Here is a 23,715-nt window from a genome sequence, read left to right on the forward strand (position 1 = left end):
ATCCTTCTAAATCAATGGACTTGCCAAAACCCTAATTTACTGCCCTCACGTTCCAAAGTTTAACATTAGACTTAAAGATTTTCATTTCAGACATGACTTGTTGCCAAACCTCACACGTTGTACGGATAAACCATTAATCAAAAAATTGTATCAATAAATGATAAAAATAACAGCGCTTACCACTTCACCAGAACCCTGGGAAATCAACATTATGTAGCAACTAATAGTACTGTAAAAGTGAATGGCCATGATTCTGTACAATCAAAATATATAGTATGTTCTTAGGAGGAAAAATAAATCCACTTAGACAATATTTCATTGAAGGCAGCATATACAACCCTCAACACGACATTACAGGGATACAGATCATGGCTTTGTTATGTATGCCACTTTTGTAGATTTGGAGAAAAATAAGTTTGAAGAAATATGCAAATTAGGTACTTGGTGCACTGGGGGCGGGGCTTTGGCTCCTGGACAAGATGGAGGATGTCATAGTATCATCTGCCACTGCACATGGTGGTAAAGGTAGGAGGTAATGTTAGAAGTGTGAGCAGCAAGAGCTGAAGGCCAACCCTCAATGCACCACTTGCCTCATTTGTATAAGAATTCAAAGTTGCTTTTCTCCAAATCTACAAAAGTGACATAAACAACAAAGCCATGATGTGTATCACTGTAATGTTCTCTGCAATGACAACTGAATTCAGTACACTGTCGGCTTTGTCAGTATGTACCCAGGTGCTGAAGATACCGATATCCACTGTCAGAAAGGAGGGTCTTACAGCCTAGCGTCATCGATGGACTGGGACTATGTTCCTCACAGCCCAGCGATGACACTAGTTTCGGCACCGATATCTCCAGCATCGGGGTGCATATCGGGAAAGCTGACAGTGCGCTGAATTCAAAGCTCCTCTTCACGCTGGATACGTATGCATGGCAACTGTTGGGCGAGCTTTCTTTTAATTTGGCGGTCATCAGCTCAAGTTCCCGTATAAAATGTATGCCGTGTTGCCGGTGGGTTGTCTCTCGGAAGCTTGCAATGACGATTATCTTGGAGGAAGTCGTAGCATCAGACCAGAGGAAATCAATCTGTCCAATCTTCTACCAACAGCAGAGCGATGAAATATTACATTGCTAGCGATTCCTACTGAAACCATTGAAAACAGCCGCTCCTGATGTTAACATCTATGGGACACTTTAGTTTATGACTGTCAGACACTGATAATGACTAAGACACTGGTTCCTTGGTGAGCTATGTATGTAAATATGTGACTTTTTTTTACTGATCTGGATATAGCAGTGTGGTGAGTAGGTGTCGTGTATATAGACTTTATATTCAGTATGTATTACACTGCCCAGGCATTCTGTAAAGACATTATCAGAAAATAATTTGTTTTTCCAAAAAAGTGTAACTGCGGCTGAAGTGAATTGAGTGTTATTACTGAATATCAGCATGAACTACGAGGAAACTGCAGTGCTCATATTGTAATGTAACCTGCCTAGAAAACTTGTGAATCTTACATGATATTGTGCAGCAAGATCATAGGAGTCAGCACAGTATGCTGGGAAAGCATTGCTTCACTTCAGATATAAGAAATATATCACAATGTTTCCTTATCCTGTTCTGTAATCTGCGTATACTGTAGAAATACGTCGGAATAGTAGTTACCTAGGACCAGTCACATTACCGCCTCTGTCCAGTGGTCAAACAGTTATATCTCAGACATTATAAAATGTACAAACTTGCTTTGTAAGATTTCTCTTCTTTCATATGACACTAAGGTTGCTATCTAAACTATTTCCAGAGATATCACTGGTTGCAAACACAGTCAGGATTAGGATATTTATATGCAGCTGTACAATATATATGATCTAAAAATCTCAATCCCCAGTGAGTTTTCAACCAGCGATATCTAATAATTTATTCTCCTCTTTCATATGACACCAAAAGCAAGTTTGTGCGTTTTATATTGTCTGGGGTATAACTGTTTGTAGTGACCCTCCCCTACCCTCATTTTCTCTACATCTTAGGGGATGTTCACACTTGTGCCCGTGTCTGCCCGTGGGGTCTCCGTCCTAGTCCTCAGAAAAACTACATAGGGGACGGCTTCCTGGCGGTCAGTTTTAAAGTCCATTAATTTTAATGGGTTTTAAAAGCAAACCACTGGTGTCCGTATGCAGCCTCTCTGCGGGGAAACCATTTTTTTTTGTCCAGACACAAAATCCTGCATGTCCAACTTTATGTCCAGCCAAAAAAACGGTTTCCCCACTGAGAGGATTCATACGGACACCGGCGGTTTGCTTTTAAAACCCATTAAAATGAATGGACTTTAAAACTGATCGCCGGGAAGCCGTCCCCTATCCAGTTTCTCTGGGGAATAGGACAGAGACCTGGCGGGTGGACATAGGTGTAACTGTGAACCGTCCCCTTACACAGGCCGGTACTCCATACTCAGTAACATTCAGTGAGAGGCAGAAACAGTTCTCAATACAGGAGCAAAGGGAAGACTGAAAAATGCCGGATTTCACAGAAAGGAGCCAAAATTTGTTAATAAAGTATACTACAAAATTTATTTATGACACAAACTGTCAGAAAATCAAAAGTTGTCTGATAGTTTACACCTTAATATCCTCAATCGTTGACCAAAATGGCCGAAATAGTGTTTTACATGTCCGATCCCCTGCTGCAGTCATATTGCTTTTCCCCACTCTGGATATGCAGGAAATACTTCTCACCTTGTCTTTGGCCGAGGCCGGTCACTCTTGAAACCACTAATTTTATTGTGTCAAGAGAGGCCAGGAAATAAAGAGAAGTGTGACACTAACCATACATCAGCTGTCTATTTACATGCACTGCAATTGTGATATTATAGAAACCGCTTTATGTATAGGGCTTCCTTCTGTTTACACTTACAGTGGGGCAAAAAAAAGTATTTAGTCAGTCACCAATAGTGCAAGTTCCACCACTTAAAAAGATGAGAGGCGTCTGTAATTTACATCATAGGTAGACCTCAACTATGAGAGACAAAATGAGAAAACAAATCCAGAAAATCACATTGTCTGATTTTGTAAGAATTTATTTGCAAATTATGGTGGAAAATAAGTATTTGGTCAGTAACAAAATTTCATCTCAATACTTTGTTATATATCCTTTGTTGGCAATGACAGAGGTCAAACGTTTTCTGTAAGTCTTCACAAGGTTGGCACACACTGTTGTTGGTATGTTGGACCATTCCTCCATGCAGATCTCCTCTAGAGCAGTGATGTTTTGGGGCTGTCGCTTGGCAACACGGACTTTCAACTCCCTCCAAAAGTTTTCTATAGGGTTGAGATCTGGAGACTGGCTAGGCCACTCCAGAACCTTGAAATGCTTCTTACAAAGCCACTCCTTCGTTGCCCTGGCGGTGTGCTTTGGATCATGGTCATGTTGAAAGACCCAGCCACGTTTCATCTTCAATGCCCTTGCTGATGGAAGGAGGTTTGCACTCAAAATCTCACGATACATGGCCTCATTCATTCTTTCATGTACCCGGATCAGTCGTCCTGGCCCCTTTGCAGAGAAACAGCCCCAAAGCATGATGTTTCCACCCCCAAAGCATGATGTTTCCACCCCCATGCTTTACAGTAGGTATGGTGTTTGATGGATGCAACTCAGTATTCTTTTTCCTCCAAACACGAAAAGTTGTGTTTCTACCAAACAGTTCCAGTTTGGTTTCATCAGACCATAGGACATTCTCCCAATACTCTTCTGGATCATCCAAATGCTCTCTAGCAAACTTCAGATGGGCCCGGACATGTACTGGCTTAAGCAGTGGGACACGTCTGGCACTGCAGGATCTGAGTCCCTGGCGGCGTAGTGTGTTACTGATGGTAGGCTTTGTTACATTGGTCCCAGCTCTCTGCAGTTCATTCACTAGGTCCCCCCGCGTGGTTCTGGGATTTTTGCTCACCGTTCTTGTGATCATTTTGACCCCACGGGGTGAGATTTTGCGTGGAGCCCCAGATCGAGGGAGATTATCAGTGGTCTTGTATGTCTTCCATTTTCTAATTATTGCTCCCATAGTTGATTTCTTCAATCCAAGCTGGTTGCCTATTGCAGATTCAGTCTTCCCAGCCTGGTGCAGGGCTACAATTTTGTTTCTGGTGTCCTTTGACAGCTCTTTGGTCTTCACCATAGTGGAGTTTGGAGTCTGACTGTTTGAGGGTGTGCACTGGTGTCTTTTTATACTGATAACAAGTTTAAACAGGTGCCATTACTACAGGTAATGAGTGGAGGAAAGAGGAGACTCTTAAAGAAGAAGTTACAGGTCTGTGAGAGCCAGAAATCTTGATTGTTTGTAGGTGACCAAATACTTATTTTCCACCATAATTTGAAAAAAAATTCTTACAAAATCAGACAATGTGATTTTCTGGATTTGTTTTCTCATTTTGTCTCTCATAGTTGAGGTCTACCTATGATGTAAATTACAGACGCCTCTCATCTTTTTAAGTGGTGGAACTTGCACTATTGGTGACTGACTAAATACTTTTTTGCCCCACTGTATATAGACAGTATATATTCCATCAACACGGTACAATGTAATACTAGACCATTGCTATTGTGTCATCCCTTGTCGCTTATACATCATGTACACTTTTTCTCTACCCCCACAAGTGTTTTCAGCACTCCTGCCAAAGAAGATTTTGAGAAAGCGGAAAGAGACAGAATACACTAAAGGAAATGTCAGGACAGATAAGAAGCAAGATGAAGTGACTGCGGGGGTGGCAAAGATTTCAGTAGAAGTGGCTGCATCTTATGTCCAATAACTAAAACCCATTCTGTGTACTGCAGACCTCTTCATGTTATTTAGTTATAATATAAGATGATCATTTCTACAAGATTCACATTTCCTATAAAGCGGCAATATCTCTACTGAAGTGATATGGATGTCAGCAGATCTCAACCATTCTCTTTGTGGTTCCTGATTCTTCTGACCTCTTATCAGGACACCTAAGAAATGAAGACCCCTACTCCAAGAATGCAGTTATCTTAAAGGAAGGGAGATTATACTGGACAAGATGACAGTTAATAAGTGGGGGGGAGTGCGGTGCTTGTGAACTTGAAAGATGAGTCTGATAAAATGTTTCACTCATTTCGTGGGAGCTGTCTTCAAGATGTCTACTACTCCTGCATATTCCGCCCTCTACACAAATCCATCACTACCCTTACTGAGTTTATTAAAACCATCTCCTACACTCACAGGAATACGAATAGTCTGTATTTTCATAGCCGTTTGTACCTATGGGGCATCCGTTTTCACTGATCTCTCATAAACTTGCATCTGATAGACTTTTTTGTGTGTGAAATAAACAAACAATAGGTCATAAATGGACCATCAAAAACAAATGGCCGTGTGACTGACACTTGCCAATTCTGTAGGGGTTTTCTTTTTAGCAGTTATCTCATTTATATCACAGACAGGATTACAATAGAAGATAATATTTTTTTTCCCGCTCCTTGCGCATAGCATGTCTTTCTTATAGACCTCAATGAGTTGGCTCCAGTTTATTGCTACCTGTGGACACAAGACTGCTGTAAAGCATAGCACTAAATGATGTTAACAGACTAGATAAGATAAGATAAGATAATCCTTTAATAGTCCCACCTTGGGGAAATTTCAGCGTGTTACAGCAGCATAGTAATACAGATACAGGATAATACAGAGTAATATGTTACAGACGTAGACACAGATAAGCTGAGAAGAGAAGATATACTAGGAGTCCATGGCAGCTAAGGAAAAACAGAAGAGAAAGAGGAAGACCTCATGGTCATCCTCATAATCATTAGTTCTCTGTGCGGAGAGCTCTTCGGTTGGTCTGATGTAGATTATACAGCCTGGTCGCGGTTGGAAGGAAGGACCTGCGATAGCGCTCCTTCTCACACTTGGGGTGAAGCAGACGGTCGCTTACAGTGCTGCCAAGTCCCATCAGGGTCCCATACATGGGGTGGGATTTGTTCTCCCGCATGGAGGTCACCACAGACAGTATCCTTCTGTCACCCACCACCTGTACTGGGTCCAAGGGGCTCCCCAGGACAGAGCTGGCCCTCCTGATCAGCCTGTCAAGTCTATTTCTGTCCCTGGTTGATATACTGCTTCCCCAGCAGGCCACACCGAAAAAGATGGCTGAGGCAACCACAGAGTTGAAGAAGGCCCTAAGAAGTGTCCCCTGGACTCCGAAGGCCCTCAGCCTCCTGAGCAGGTAGAGTCTGCTGTGGCCCTTTCTGTGCAGCGCCTCCAGGTGATCAGCCCAGTCTAGTTTATTATTGAGGAGCACGCCCAGGTACTTATAGGTCCTGACTATCTCAATACATGTTCCTTGGATCTCCACCGGGGTCGGAGCACCTCTCCGTTTACTAAAGTCCACCACCATCTCCTTGGTCTTCCCAGCATTAATCCTGAGCTGGTTCTGCTGGCACCATTCAACAAAATCCCGGTTTAAGTCTCTGTATTCCCTATCATCGCCATCAGTGATAAGGCCGACTATAGCAGAGTCATCGGAGTACTTCTGTAAGTAACAGCTGGATGAGTTGTGCCTGAAGTCAGCAGTGTACAGTGTGAAGAGGAATGGGGCAAGAACTGTACCTTGAGGTGCCCCCGTATTACAGATCACAGTGTCAGACACACAGTCCTGGGCTCTCACATACTGAGGGCGGTTTGTCAGGTAGTCTAGGATCCAGTTGGACAGGTGATGGTCCACACCACCAAGGTTCAGCTTCTCCCTCAGTAGCCCTGGCTGAATGGTGTTGAACGCACTGGAGAAATCAAAGAACATTATTCTCACAGTGTTCCCGGGTTTCTCCAGGTGAGAGAGAGCTCTGTGAAGAAGGTGGATGATGGCGTCATCTACCCCAATGCCTGGCCGGTAGGCAAACTGGAGGGGGTCCAGAGCGGAGCTCACTAGGGGGCGTAGGTGTGTCAGGACCAGTCTCTCTAGGACCTTCATTAGGTGTGATGTCAGTGCTACAGGTCGGTAGTCATTGTAGCCCATCGGGTTGGGTTTCTTCGGGACTGGTACCACGCAAGATGTTTTCCACAGTTGAGGTACCACCCCCAGCTTCAGGCTCATATTGTACATGTGCGTTATAATACCACACAGCTGGTCACTGCACATTTTAAGAACTCTTGCGCTTATACCATCAGGTCCCCCCGCTTTGTTCGCTCTAATGTTCTTCATTTCCTTACACACTTGAGACTCCTGCAGGATCAGATAGTCAGATTGCAGTTGACCGCAGGTCGGTGGGGGTTGGGTCTTGGTGTGTGAGGGGAGGGCGGTTGGCTGACATGCTGGTGGAGGGAGCATTTGCTTGGAGTCGAATCTATTGAAGAATAGATTAAGCTCGTTAAGCCACTTTGAGAAGCTCAGACAAGATGGCAGCCTCCATTATCATGTGCAGAAAATAGAATTTTAAAAAATCAATCAGAAAATTGAAACATTTTTAGAAAAAAATTTAAATATTTAATTATCTGCTAAATAATTAAATAAATAAATACTGGTGTTGCATCCCCTTTAAGAAATCTACCCCAATGTCCTGCTCAAACAATGGGCGACATTTGTAGGTGACAGCAGTACCCCAACTCTATCAATAACATAGCCTTAATGTTACCATATTTCAATTCTTCCTTTAAAACTGATATATTGTTTATTACTTTTTGAAAATTGTCTAATTTTATTTAGTTAGTAACACAAATGAACGGTACTTGAAGTGTATTATTTGTCTCATGGTTTGCCAGCCCAGAGTTAAAGGGGTTTTCCGGGCAAGAAATGTTTTTGTTTAAGAAAGGTCTCTTAGTGTTATTAATGGGTTAATAAGTGCACCCATACACCTTTTGAAGTGCTTTAAGTAGATATGAGCAAGTACTATTTGAAAAGGCAGTTGAGTGATTTCTGGGCGCTCCTGGTATCTTCTGCATTTGTTTTCAAGGTTCAGTTTCCTGCTATGTAACTTCCAAGCTACCTACCTCTCATTCCGTACTCCCTCCCATACACCCCCTCCCTGTCTCCCTAGCTATCCTGCCCTCTACTAGCCCTTCCCAACTAACTCAGTCCAACCCCCGTCTCCATTATATACTTACCTCTCTTTTTTCCTTTCAGGCCCATCCTTCTTTTCTGACTGCTGGCGTGCACTCTTGTTCCAGCAGTGCTCTGTGCAGACATAGAAGCTGCACAATAGAAGTGGATTATTGGAAGCAGAGCAGCGCTGGGAGAAGAGTGCATGCCAGCAGTCAGAAAAGAAGGAGGAGCCGTCCTGCAGGAAGAAGCTTGGAAGGTAAGAATGATGGAGTGGATTGGAGATGGAGTAGTAGTGATAGGAAAATGGAACGTCGCCGGATAACCAGCAAATGTGCCTGGGGTGGTCATTTGAGGGTGTTTAGATTAGTGTAGGGATTTCCATTTATCCAAGACAACCCCTTTAATGTAGCAGTCTCGGAGAGTTGGTATTTGACTGTAGATCTGTTGGGCAGCCACAAGTGGCCAGTTTTAGCCTTTAGGTTGTGTTTTACCTGTTAGTGACTTCTTTTTACCATTGATAGTTTCCCTTTGTTAATCATTCTTCCACACATGTAATTATTACGGAAATGCTCACATTGCGTCTCTGCTTAGTGTAAGATTATGGCTTTTGTTTGTCTCAACCCATCTCATCTCATCCCTCATCGCCTTAGTAGGCCATTATAAAAATCCTATCCAGCTGCATTTACATTATTAAACGCTTCATAGATTTCCCATAAGTTTTAGTTTTTGTACTTATAAAACAATAAATACAGGTTTGGGTTTTTTATATAGCCTTGGTGGTCATAAAATACACTGGGGAGATTTATCAAGTCCTATACTCCAGAATTCTGGCTTTAAAAAGTTACAAAGTAGAGATTTACCCCTGTTTGAGCTCATTTGCTAAAATGTTTTGCAGCTTTTTGATTTCTGCACCACTTACTATTCTCTTCAGAAGTGGAATGTGGACATATAATAGCCAATACAATAAGCTTTTTAGAGCACAAAATACAATGTAACAAATGATGAACTGACATGTATTAAGACTTGTATCTCCTTTGGTTTTTCAGCTCCACCACCTGTATTTAAGCGCAGATCTCTCTTAAGCAGCCCTGATGATTCTCCAGATATTGCTCCAAGCAGAAAGCGAAGACAACGTGGACAAAAAGAATACTACACACAAATGAAGGAGAAGCTTTCACAACTTGAAGATCAAGAAGACCAAAGGTATGGTACTTCACTTGAAGGATTTGTCTTGACATAAATAAAGGGCGTTAATTTATTATTTTCAGGAACAGTGCCACTCTGGTCCATGGACTGTTTTTGGTATTGCAGCCCAATCCTATTAAAGTGATTAAATAAAGAAAGGGATTGTCCAACCATGAAAAACCCATTCAAATCAATGCGTTTTTAAACTGACTGCCGGCAAGCCGCCCCTGTCCAGTTTTTCCAGGAATTTAGGTGGAAACACAAAGGGCAGACAGCGGCGCAAGTGTGAACGCCGCATTACTGTGTTGGTTTCATTTAGAAAAACTGGTGATTGTACACAATAGAACAATGTTTATATTACACAGTGACGTTTCGAGAGCTTTAGGACCACTTTAGCCATGCTAGTCTATGTACAACCAATCTGAAGAGGAAAAGCTCTTGGGGGGCAACAGGTGGAACCAATGATGAGACAGGAGGCGTGTCTCAGACTACCCAAGACTGCCTGTCGTCTCTGTGTCTAAGGTGTGGTAACATGCCATAGCTGTATGCTAAACAAACTGAGATCAAAAGCAACCAAGGAGCAGTCGCTGAAAAATGAATAGCACTTAAGTAAGAGTTATTTGTCATTTTTTAAGGGATGTTATCACCTCCCCCAAGCATATTCAACTGTCACCACCATGTTACAGAGCACATTACAGTGATAAATAATTTGTCACTTTTGGAGAAAAACAACTTTAAAGTGACAAATGAGGTACAGGGTGCACTAGGGGCGGGCCTTCAGCAACCGGGGCACTGCTCTTACCTGGCTTTCCCTGTAGAGTGGAAGTTGATCTTCTCACTGCTGTGCATTAGTCATCCTACTTGAGCAGCAAGAGTAGTGCTCTCAGGTCTGAAGACCCGCCCCCAGTGCACCAGCTACCTCATTTGCATAACAATTCAAAGCTGGACATAAGCTTTAATTATATTTTATGGGACTTCAGGTCATCTGAATTCTGAACTGGCCACCAATATCAGCTTCTTTGAAAGTTTTCTTTATGAACAATTTTACAGCTCCTGACTTGCCAGGCATAAGGATCCATTTCATCTTCGCCTTCTACTTTAAGTAATATCTTGCGTGAATGAGCAGTCCAGATGCAGCAGATCTGTAACCAGTCAGCCCCATTGTGCTGTGAAATGATTCTACTACTACTAATGTAGAATGCAAGGGTCAGGGTAACCTAACAACATTATACCGTACCTACAATCCTGCCATTCTTTTTGGGGGTATTTTTTGCTTCTCCAATATGGTGAAATAGGAATAGCAGCAAAATAGGAACTCTTTTGAGCATCTAGATATGTTTCTTGAACCTTACTCCATGAACCTAAACAGCTGGGTTTTTTTTTAGCATTTACAGTCACCCTTGTGCTTTACTTGTTTTTTTTCTTTCAGTCTTTGCTTCTTCATCATTGTAGTGTATTACACTTCTATATACAAACATCACTATGTGCAATGACTTTATTTGGATGACCAGTGTCCAACCAACTTAGTACCTCATGCGGTGGCACTCGGTAATTCTACATACATGATGAATATTTTATTGTATTCTTGTTCTTTACTAGAGATGAGCGAGTACTATTCGATTGATTAGATATTCGATCGAATACTATGGTATTCTAAATACTCATACTCGGTCGAATACCACGCGGTAAACGTAAAGGTGTTTACCACGTGGTAGTCGACCGAGTACGAGTATTTAGAATACCGTAGTATTTGATCGAATACCTACTCGCTCGAATACTACTCGTTCATCTCTATTCTTTACCCGTTTTGTTTCTGTTAGTCTTTGCTTCTTCATCATTGTAGTGTATTATACTTCCATATACAAACATCACTATTAGAGATGAAATATATCCTTGTACCGTGTTAGCCAGTGGATATGAAATGAAAGAAATTTTTTGAGAGAAGTCCTCAGTAGTTGATACCTTTTTTAATGGCTAACTTAAAAAGTTTTTTGATGACATATCGAGCTTTCGAGACTCTATAGAGGTCTCTTCATTAGGATGATAATTTCTGAAGGTAGGCATATATATACACAGAGAAATGGAGTGTTAGATGCAAAATAGATGGAGAACAGAACACAATGTAAATAAACAGTAAAAAAAACATATATCAGTTCACAAGAAAGTTTCTATTAGAGATGAGAGAACACTATTCGAAACAGCCGTTTCGAATAGCACGCTCCCATAGAAATAAATGGACGTAGCCGGCATGGGAGCGCACTATTCGAAACGGCTGTTCCGAATAGTGTTCGCTCATCTCTAATCACTACGTCTATTGACTTTGTTTGGATGTACAATGTCCAACCAACTTGGTACCTCATACACGTATGACGGATATTCTATGTAAAAGCATGACATGATTCTGACAGTTGCATCTTACAAGTTCCTTGTGGAGTTGGAAGCCTCCTGAGATCCCATCATGAAGTCGTGCAGAGCTGTACTTTTCTCCTAGTAGAACATATGTACATAAGTAAGAGCAGTCAGTAGGGATGTTTTGCTTGAAACGTTTTATTCTTCCAATAGCTCAGCCATTGTCCCTGCTAGTGAAATAACAAAGCCTCTGCTTTCTCAGGCAGATATTCCAGAGACTATTACCCACATTAAAGTCAGCAGAACAGCACGCTGAGAATCTGCTTAATCTGTTCCACATTCTCACAATTTCAATCACTTTTTCTAAATTCTCCACAGTCTTCAGATGTCATATTGAAAGCCTTCCACCCCTTCCCTTTAAACACTGTCACATTATTTCGCCATTTAGCTAATTTCCACTGCTCAATGGCTTTCTGGGGTCACCTGAGGTAAATTGTAAGAGCTGTCAAAGTTCAGTTTGTATAGGCTGTCAATCATCAGACTTGTCGACACCCCTTTTAATCCTGGCTGTCATCTTGATTTTGGTTCGGGTCATCCAGATGTTTTAGTGCAATTTGTAGAAACCTTCATAAGCAGATAGAGTGCGAGGGAATTACGTCCTTATGATTGTAATTTTAGGCCGAGGGTACATGGAAAGATGGAAGATTAAACGAGACAGCACTCGACATTTCAGCGTTGTATTAGCCGACTTCCTAACCGCATCGCTGTGTGAATAAATATTTTCGTAGCCAGATCTCAGCGCTGCAGACCTCATCCTGTAATTCCTTTCACAGAACATAATCTCTTCTGATTTTTCAGAGTTTGGCTAATGCTGATATGTTTTTGGTTCTTCTGCTGACACAAGCAATTTTCTTAGATGGAATGGAGAACATTGCACCCTTTCATGTACAAAGTGCACTCTGTTCTTTCTTTTTACACAGTAGGCTTTGGGCTAAGGCCTCACATAGTGAAACGCGTTTTGTTTTTCAGTTGCGTTTTTCATTGCGTTTTCAGTTTTTCTCCCCTTATATTATACTTATTTATTATGCTTACTTATATAGCACCATCATATTCCATAGCGCTTTAAATATACGGAATATACCAGCATTTTTGTTATGATTGACATGCAAAAACATGGATGTTTTTAAAAACGCAACTTTTCCGCTAGTGATATTTTTCTGTTGATGGGATTAGTTCAGAATCCCATTCACTTTGCAGATACGGTACAACGCAGCATTTTTTGCTGTGGAGTTTTTGCAACTTGGGACTCCAGACTTAAAAGGTTTGTTGCATAAGGAGAAACCTCATTTCTGTGCCCACTAGGACATATTGACATTGTAGCGGGTAGTCCCTGTTCAAGGTACCCCTGTGATGGAAAGCAGAGATTCACTACAATTATAATCTTGCCACCCTTACAGGCTTAACGTCAATTATGAACTACGGTATATAGTTGCAAATTAAGGGTACATGCGCACAATCAGGATTCATACACAGGAAATCCAAACCAAAATCCGCATGCAAACACTGGAAATCCACATGGAAAATCTGTACCAAATGGTGGCATATTTTGACATGTGCATTTTGATGCCAAGCCATTAAAAAATAAACAAATAAAAATTTTAGGAATTGTAAAATAGGCACCATGGGTCAATTTTCTCACTGAAAAAATCAGTTTCATGTGCATGAGGAATACAATTTCTCTTTGTCTTTAAAGGGATTCTATCATTAAAATCACATTTTTTCTTGATCACACGTAGGAATAGCCTTAAGAAAGGCTATTCTTCTCCTACCTTTAGATGTCTTCTCCGTGCCACCGTTTGGTAGAAATCCTACTTTTCGTCTGTATGCAAATGAGTTCTCTCGCAGCACTGGGGGCGGTCCCCAGCACTCAAACAACATTGGGGGTGTCCCCAATGCTGTGAGAGAACTCTCCAGCGCCGTCTTCATCTTCTTCAGGAATGGCCTCTCTGCGCGTCTTCAGGAGCTGGGTTCAATTTTCTGGGCGTCTGCGCATGCCCACAGGCCGCAAGAAAATGGACACTTACACTAGCTTACTGTGTAAGCGGCTACAAGAAAATGGCCGCTTACAAAGCGGCCATTTTTCTTGTGGCCACGGGCATGCACAGTCGGCTCTGTCTGAGGCCTAGAAGTCTGAACCCAGCTCCGGAAGAAGACGCGCAGAGTGGCTGGTCCTGAAGAAGATGGAGGCGGCGCTGGCGAAGACATCTAAAGGTAGGAGAAGAATAGCCTTTCTTAAGGCTATTCCTACGTGTGATCGAGAAAAAATGTGATTTTAATGATAGAATCCCTTTAAGGTTAAAGGATTAGGTTGTAAATTTTCCCGATTGAAATCCAGAAAACCTGCACATGATCCTAATCGTGTACACGTGCCTTAGTTAGAATGGGCAACACATAATTCTCTTTGTTAGGTATGATAGGGAAAAGGAGTAGCTGCCTACAGCTGATCTACGACATGATAGAAACCAAACCTTCGGCATTCAGCCGATCAATTGGGTGGTGTCTTTCTAGATCCATTGAAGTCATCATTATGATAATACAGAAACCATAGTATCCTTCTGTATCACAGAATAACTGAGGTATAACCGAGGATCAGGATTCTACTAAAATTGGTTAAGAGCTCCTGCAGGATCTACAATGAAGGCCAAATTGGTAGTCACTCAGCATTCCAAAGACCCAGATACCGTAACAAGGAAACACATTTTGTTTTCTATTTTGCTATCATTCAATTTGGAAGGAAATTTGTCATGTGAAAACGATCAATGAGCTCAACAAAAGAAGTGCAGGTTGTGTTGTCAGAGGATGAATGCTCGTCATTAACAGACCCAAGTCACAACCCAACAAAATCAATTGATATACCTGTTCTAGCTGTGGATGCAATAATGGTGGACGTGCATATTGGGTTGTTCTGCCTGGCGTATTCACTTACAAAACAACTACATCTCAGAATGCTTCATGGGCACTATTGTATAGTGATGTGCATATTGGGATTCACTGACCTGGAGAGCAGATGACTGGCTATGCTACATTCAGTTCCTCCAGTACCTTCCAAGTGATTTATACATACTTTCACACTCAAACGTTCAATTGGCCGAAACAAGTCAATGTAAAGTAGTGCGAACAGAGGCATTTTTATATGTCCGAAATGGGCACATGTGGTGAACATTTACGAAAATGTTGTTACTGTAGATTCACTGTGTTCCGCATACAAAATGCCTATACGGAACATGATATTAGTCAAAAAAAAAATGATAGCACCTAATACAGCAGATTGTGTTTGTAATACCATTGGCAATATGTTACCATATATAACTGTTGTTTAATGTTCTGGGGATAATGGATCCCCTAAGCCACAACTACACAGTCCAGTCACATTAATGTGACCACCTGTCAAAATCCAGAATAACCACCTTTGGCAGAGCGGACCGCTGTAAGACGTGCAGGAAGAGAAGGGATGTTGTGATGATGTCACTGGGATGTTGAGCCATGCCAGCTCCAGTGCCGTGGCCAGCTGCACAAGGTTACGCAGTTGAGTATCCATGGCGCAAACAACCCGATTGAGGTGGGCCCACAGATTCTTGATTGGGTTCAAGTCCGGGGAATTTGCTGGCCAAGGGAATACGGTAAACTCATCTTGGTTCTCCTCCAACCACGCACATACACTGCAAGCTTTATGACACGTCGCGTTGTCCTGCTGGTAGATGCCATCATCCTGAGGAAAAACAATTCACATGTAAGGGTGAACATGGTCCGCAAGGATAGATGCATACTTGTGTTGATCCATTGTGCCTTCCACAATGATGAGTGCACCCAGATGGCTGATGACACGAGCTTTCTGTGATTGGTTATAACGTTAACGTCAAAAGTAGACGGTGGTCACATTAATATGACTGGACTGTATATTTGGGCACTGACCAACCAGGACACTGAGTCTTTAACTCCTTGAGGAACAGGAAGCTCATTACAAGGGCATAGCATGTAGATGCAGTTTTAGTATCTGCAAAATTAAAATCAAGAAACTTTGCAATTAGTCTTACAATTTTTTTCCCCTACAACTGCAGACTACAGACTGCAGAAACAGACTACCGACAAACTCAGTGTAGTCAGATCCTGCACAAATATTTCCTTCTATCTGCTCCCTATAGTATCTTGCTCACAGGCATTATATAATAACTTATGTTTGCTGGTATTTTTTTTACGGAAATATTCATTCATGTTAATAGGGCTGCGCTTGCTATACCATTGCTAGTGAGACACAGCTATATAGTTCTGGTACATTGCAGCTCCTGCAAACAGCAGATTGGTGGGGGTAGATGGTGGAGGCAGATCTCTGCTGACCTGTCCTAAGTATAGTTCACTGATAGTAAAGTAGCAAACAACATTTAACTTCATTTTCTATAATAGATAAAAGTAATATAGATGTAGCACTAGAATAAGACTTAAAGGGGTTGTCCACTTTCAGTAAATAAATGTTATTTGTATAATGAAAATATAGACAATTTTCCATTGCTTCTGTATCAGTTCCTTACTGTTGATAAAAAACAGCCTGTCATCATGTGATGGACGGCCCGTGGTCATGTGATGGACGGCCCGTGGTCATGTGATGGACCGCTCATGGTCATGTGATGGATGGCCCATAGTCATGTGATGGACTTCCCATGGTCATGTGATGGACGGCCCATAGTCATGTGATGGATGGTGATAATCATGTGATGGATGGCCCATGGTCATGTGATGACTGCCCATAGTCATGTGATGGACGGCCCATGGTCATGTGATGGACGGCTCATAGTCATGTGATGGACGCCCCATGGTCATGTGATGGACGGCTCATAGTCATGTGATGGACGCCCCATGGTCATGTGATGGACGGCTCATAGTCATGTGATGGACGCCCCATGGTCATGTGATGGATGGTGATAGTCATGTGATGGACTGCCCATAGTCATGTGATGAATACACAGGTACACGGCTCGTCACAGCACAGTAATTAGACATCTGCCTGGTAATGAGCTGTGCACCTCTGTGTCATCACATGACCATGGACTGATTTTTATCCACCAGAAGTAAGCAGAATGAATGACAGCTAGCAGAGAATTAGAAAACTGCAAGGAATTGATACAGAAAGTTTATTGGAAAACTGTACAACTTGTATTAAACAAACAATAACATTCCTTTGCTATAAGTGGACAGCTAGTGTAAGTATATGTTTTCTGTCATGTTTGACCCTAGAGCGAGGCTTGCAGTAGATCTGGTGATTCAGGTAGTCACTCTATCTTGGAATGCAGTTTGCCACACATATGCGAGGTTCTCTTTCTGAAGCATGAAACAATTCTTTCCAGTAAGCCGGCTGGGGCAAAACTTGACTCTTCTTATATGATACAATCAGTTTTCTGCACCCACTGGGTGTATAACGTTTACACTATGCTCGCCGCTTTTACTTACTTACCTACCTTTTATTTGTAAGCACATGAATCTTAATGTGTGCCTTGCCAGCTGTCAAGACAAAGAAATATTGCTATGTTCCAGATGTCCCACAGATGACATTTAGGAAGATGCAGAATATTCTAGGCTTTGTAATGTATAGGTCTTTATTAAAGCCAAACATTGGGTCTTATTGATTGATAAAACAGCATCAGACCATACACTGTATGGTTATCAGGTCATTGGTGCGGGTTCCAGGTGTCTTTACACCAAATGATCTCATACTTATCACCTAACTTATGGATAAACTATCAATAATGACTATTAGACAATCTCTTTAATGCCTAATAGAGTCAAGCTCTATTACAAGAAATATTCAGAAAAGCCACAAACAGTATATGATCTGTCTACAACAACTCCTAAACTTCTACTAAAATATAAGCGGATATGGCAGAAATGTTATCTAAATGGTTAATTAATAAATTATATCTAGTTCTGATCCCTCTTCTACTGACTGTATGGCAGATGTTAATCATAACTAAACACATACATAAGCCATAATGTACATAATGCTTAGTAGATGGGAGTTGAACAGACCACCAGACCCATCCCCTATATCCACAGTATGTCAGATATTTTTGCAGGTTCACCTGTGGCTTTCAACCTTTGGAATAGAAAGGCAGACCAAGGTCGGGGATAGCGGCTGAAAGCCACATCGAAAAGCAGCCAATACCTGTCTCCCTGATTCCATTATTCCAGTGGCCTTTGTTGTGTGTTTTATTATTGAACGTTCATTGAACAAAATCAATGACAAGAGACAAAGTATCAAGCGCATAAAATATAGAAATATAGGAAGTACTTTACAGAACATATAGTACAGAAGGTATCCAGTATACAGAGAAAATGCCAGCTTGTACAATGTCACAAAACAGTCTAGAAGTCAAAAACCCATTTAGACTCTTCATAGGCCTTTGTTGTGTGCTGTGAGAAGATATCACACTACAGGACAGATGTGTCAAAGTCAATTTTGCTTTACCCACCAATTTTTCAGACTTATTTTACATATACTTTATAGTAAGATGCCCCCAATGTTGTATGGAAGAACTCTCTTCTTATCTGTAAAATTGTACATAGAAACAGTGTTGTAATTTTTCAGCTAATAGTAAGGTTTTATGGTCTGGAAATGACAGCAGTGGCTTCTTTACACAATACAATGTTAATGCTTTTGTTTCCTAGAACTAGGCTTTTTTGCAACCTGTGTGGTCTGAAACTCATCGGCAAGATTTGTGGAATAAAAGGGGTTTATTGGGACTCTTTAAGACTTAATTTTGTGTTCCTCTAGACAGGTTATAAAATAGATAAGTGTGCCTCTGGGTGTCAGAGTTTACAGGCAGTATAATAGGCTCCTGGCGGGATCTAATGTCTTATGTAGACCATGTTTGTGGGCTCAGGACCATAGTTCATTATCTTCTTGGGTCTTGGGGAAGAAGCTTTGTGATTTGCTTAATGTGATGTGACAGGGTTTTTAATTTTTTTTTATAATCGTTTACCAGGTAATTTAAAGGATTTTACTACCATGGAAATACCTACAGAATATGCCATTAAAAGGGTTTATAGCATTGTTCTTTCTGTGGGTGCGTTCTTCCAAAAATGGTCCCACACTTGTGTACAGATGTGATATTGAAAATCAGACCTATTCACTTCATTGAAGCCAAGTTGCAATATTAAAGGGATCTTATCATTGGATACCCTTTTTTTCTGACTAACATGTAGGAATAGCCTTAAGAAAGGCTATTCTTTTTCTACATTTAGATGTCTTCTCCGTGCCGCTGTTCGATAGAAACTCGCTTTTTCTTTGGTATGCAAATGAGTTCTCTCGCAGCACTGGGCCGTCCCTAATGCCGCGAGAAAAATCTCCAGCGACGCCTCTATCTTCTTCAGGAACGGCCTCTTCCTGTGTCTTCTTCTGATACTGGCTTCAAACTTCTAGGCATGCGCAGTTGGCCCTGCCATCGGGCTTCGGGCAGAGCCGACTGCGCATGCCCACGGCCACAAGAAAATGGCCGCTTACACCTGCTTACGGCTCGAAAGTGCATGCCTAGAAGATTGAAACCCAGGACAGAAGAAGACACAGGGAGAGGTCGTTCCAGAAGAAGATGGAGGCGTCGCTGGAGAGTTCTCTCGCAGCATTGTGGACACCATCAGTGCTGTTTGAGAGCTGGGGACCGCCCCCAGTGCTGTGAGAGAATAATTTGCATACAGAAGAAAATCCGGTTTTCTACCGAACGGCAGCGCGTAGAAGACATCTAAAGGTAATAGAAGAATAGCATTTCTTAAGGCTATTCCTACATATTAGTGAGAAAAAAAGGGTATCCGATGATAGGATCCCTTTAAATACAATGAATCCTTTACAACCCCTTTAATAGGACTCCAGACATGAACAGTGAATTTCCATAATTCCCAATATATGTCATTGAAAAAGAAAACACATGTACCCCATGGTCTCTACTACTAACTTACTATATGGCCAATGCTCAAAATTAGTTGAAGTCACTGGTTGGACGAGCACCACGACATATTACAATACCAAAACACAGCAGCTCTGTATTCTACAAGTTTTGTGTGGTATCTCCCTTTCATTCACATGGATGGCGATAAGCTGCAATATCAGACACTGACCATGAAAAAGAGTGGCGCTGTGTTTACGGAAAGAAAGAATTAGCTGCTTATTGTAATGACGTCGGCTAGTATAGCATGCAGTCAGTCTAAAGCTGGGTTCACACTAGCGTCGGTGTCCGATAGCTAGTGTCCGCTGCTAATGTCCGTGCAAGATTTTAGCATCGGACACTAGCTGTGTCCGTTTACAATTTGCATTATTTTAAATGGGATATCATATAGTGTCCTTTACTGTCCGTGGGTGTCCTTAAGTGTCCGTTTGCAAAGATGTCCGATTTTTCAAGTGGACAGTTAAATCCTACATGTAGCATTTAGCTGTCCGCTTGAAAAATCGGACATCTTTATAAACAGACACTTATGGACACCCACGGACACTACATGATGTCCCAATTAAAATAATGCAAATTATAACGGATGCAGCTAGTGTCCGATGCTAAAATCTCGGGCGGACATTAGCATCGGACACTAGCTGTCAGACACCAACGCTAGTGTGAATGCCCCCTAAGGGTAAGTTCACAAAGTTTTTTTGCAGGCAGATTTTTTTCCTCAACATCCACCTGCAAAAAACTCTGTATGAACTTACCTTAATAATGAGAATCATATTAAAGGGGGTTTCCCATAAAAATAACCATATTTACTTTTTATACAATTAAACATGAAACATTTTTGCAAATAATTTTATAATGTTGAGAGTTTTAAAGACTTTCTCTTAGTGAAAGGAAAATGTTTGTTTTGGTACCGTGTTAGCCAGTGGTTATAAAATATAAAAAAAAAAAAAAAAAAAAACTTTGCAAGTCTTCAGTAGGTGATACCTTTTTTAATGGCTAACTCATAATGATGACAGAATATGACGTTTCGAAGCTTTCCTCTGAGCTTCTTCTTCAGATATAACTAAAAAACACTCTGTAGAGGCTGCATATTTATAACTTATAGTTATAAATATGCAGCCTCTACAGAGTGTTTTTTAGTTATATCTGAAGAAGAAGCTCAGAGGAAAGCTTCGAAATGTCATATTCTGTCATCATTATGAGTTAGCCATTAAAAAAGGTATCACCTACTGAAGACTTGCAAAGTTGTTTTTTTTTTTTTTCTCTTAGTGGTGACCGTCTGTTGTCTTCATCGGTTGCCAAAGGATTGCCATGAACTTTCATATGGCTGTATATTGTCATATTGTGGACAGGTAATCTCCTTATACTTGTAGTGTCTTTTCCTGATGCAAGAATTGTGCTATAAACTGTAAACCTCTATAGAGCAGTAAAGACACCAATGTAACCAGAGAATTCTATTAAAATAAGAATTTTTCTGAGAACACAGTAATATATTAAAGTATTACGTTATTATGTGAATAGTACAGCAGAACACTGGAGTCTCTTGTAGTAATAACCTGTCATCTCGCTGTGAATTGCTCCATTAGGTGGCAGTTACATGTGCAGATATATGGATAAAACTAAGCGCAGATCAATGACAAGCGACTATCAGATGTCTTTGCATGATTTCAATCACTTGTGAGATCGCTGTCTGTTGTATCCACATCTTGTCTACCATTTCCACATCTGCTATTGCCTTGCTGGTGCCTTTTTATATGATTATCGCCCCATGTGAAAGACCATTAAAGGGAAATCGAATACTTCATATCTGGTAGCAGGCCACTAAGACTCATGTGGCACAAAACTTTTTTAACGTAAACTAAGTATCACACGGTATGCAGACTACAACGCAATTGACCCAACAGTCGTCCTAAGCCCCACAAGTGCTCTGGGTCAGATGGGTAAAGCCTGCCCAACACCTCCTTTTGGCCTAGATTGATGACGCCAGCCTTAGGTAATATCATTGTAAATTGCATAAAAATGTCATCCATTCGCAACCCTACGGTATTCTCCCCGCTGTGGGCATCATCGTCTCAGGCATACTGTGCAGGCACCACCCTCTAAGGCAACGTACAAAGCCTACAGCGCAGAGCCCAGGAGAAATCCCAGCTGAAAAAGTCCTGCAAGCCTGACTTTTTTTGTCCACTGATTTCTCTCCCCCCCCCCCCCCCCCCCCAAAAAAAAAAAAAAGTACCTGATGGACTCCCTTATAATCAGTGGGGTGCCTCGGGATCTGTCTGTTATACATGTCTTTAGACAGAGCATTTATAACACCAGTGGACCCAAAGAACGCACAAACCAAGACAGATGTGGACATAGCATTAGTGCTGTACCCACTGTGGTGCGTTGTGACCTATATCCCCTGCCAGACTGTACAAGGTGATACCTGAACACGAGATGAATCACTAGCAGACGTCCTCTGCATTCCTATCCACAGGCTCATCCCTGTATATGTATCACATGTAATGTAGACGTTGTATAGCGTTAGTAAGAGTTCTTTGTGGCTCCCTGCACTTTGTACAGAGCTGAGTCATATTCATTTATTGAACTCACTTTCGGGAATATACCTGAAATTTATATTGTTGACTTAGAAAGCAGACAAGTCTGTCTGCATAGCAGTGTCCGTCTTATGTCCATGTAGTCATTGATACGGATATATCACAGTCTTCCAAGCCTCAGGTAACATTCCAACAGTCTAATAGTAAAACCTTACCTGTGATCATGAAAGTATAGTTGTCTTTCACTTAAAGGAAATGTTTGGCCAGAAAATTACCTACTATGTAACAGAATTTTTTTTGTGTCAAACATGTTTTTAACAATTTTTGACCAAAAAAAAAAAAAGTTTTCATTGTAATTTCTGAACTATATAATAGACTGATACCTCCTGTGCTGTAGGGATCACTTCTCACTAGTCATCCGATTATATTAACAATGGAAGTTAACACCTCTATGATAGGATCACCGCTCACAGCTATCCTTTTTTTATGTAGATTGTGAGCCCCATATAGGGATCACAATGTACTTTTTTTTTTCTCATTTTTAAGTATGTCTTTGTAGAATGGGAGGAAATCCACGCAAACACAGGGAGAACATACAAACTCCTTGCAGATGTTGTTCCTGGTGGGATTCGAACCCAGGACTCCAGTGCTGCAAGGCTGCAGTGCTAACCACTGAGCCACCATGTTGCCCCTCGCTATCCTGTCCCTGCACAGAGGTATCTGCACTCAGTCACCTCACTCTGTAACTTTACATGAAGTTACTGGAGGTCCTAAACGCTCCCACTTTTCAGTAATATCACTCAGTTGATGGTGGAACATCTAGGAGGAAAAAATTTTAAAAACTAACTTGTTACAATGGTGTCACCTTATTACAAGTAAACTGTAAACTGTAACCAGCCATTATTTCATCAGTGTTTGTAAAGGTGACTATATAGCCAGGGGCTGATGTTATACACCTATGGTAATAGACTGAATAACACACCTGAATTCAATGACTCTCCATATACTCTATGCTTTTGGGTGTATTTTAAATAAAATTCAATAAATGTGAATTTGAAAGGTTTGCAACTTTTTATTATACAAAGTGTTCCAGTTTCTCACCTTTACGAGGAATCTGTTTGCTGTCAATGAGTAAATTCAGAGACTGAAAGCCAATACAGACCTAGTTCTGCTGAGAGGTGGATATAGTAGCCTGGAAGCGCTTATTCAGTCTGGAGCTCAGAAATGCTATGCAAGTCTGTACCTATATGTATGGGCGTACTAGCAGTGGCATAACTAAGAATGGCGGGGCCCCGTGGCAAACTTTTGACATGGCCCCCCCCTCGAGTTGACGCCGAAGACCTCGACCAACCCCCTCTTACGCATTCCTGCGCGCTCTATTATGTCCCTTAGTGGCCCCTGCACACAGTATTATGCCTCATAGTGTCCCATTAACACAGTATTATGTCCCTTAGCGGCCCCTGCACACAGTATTATGCCTCATAGTGGCCCCTTAACACAGTATTATGTCCCTTAGTGGCCCCTGCACACAGTATTATCCCCCATAGTGGCCCCTGCACACAGTATTATGCCTCATAGTTTCCACTGATACTTAGTGTTCATTTAGTGAT

General features: G+C 41.5%; 1 protein-coding gene across 1 annotated transcript in view; it reads left to right on the forward strand.

Annotated features, from left to right (window-relative positions):
* The window catches only part of XRCC4 (X-ray repair cross complementing 4), a 252,732-nt gene that overhangs the window by 156,729 nt on the left and 72,288 nt on the right, over positions 1-23,715 (forward strand). The window contains exon 7 of the mRNA XM_075271309.1: positions 9,096-9,252. Within this exon, the coding sequence (XP_075127410.1) occupies positions 9,096-9,252 (157 nt within the window). The remainder of the gene's footprint in view (positions 1-9,095; positions 9,253-23,715) is intronic.

Source organism: Leptodactylus fuscus, chromosome 1 (genome assembly GCF_031893055.1).
Source record: "Leptodactylus fuscus isolate aLepFus1 chromosome 1, aLepFus1.hap2, whole genome shotgun sequence".
NCBI classification, from domain to species: Eukaryota; Metazoa; Chordata; class Amphibia; order Anura; family Leptodactylidae; genus Leptodactylus; species Leptodactylus fuscus.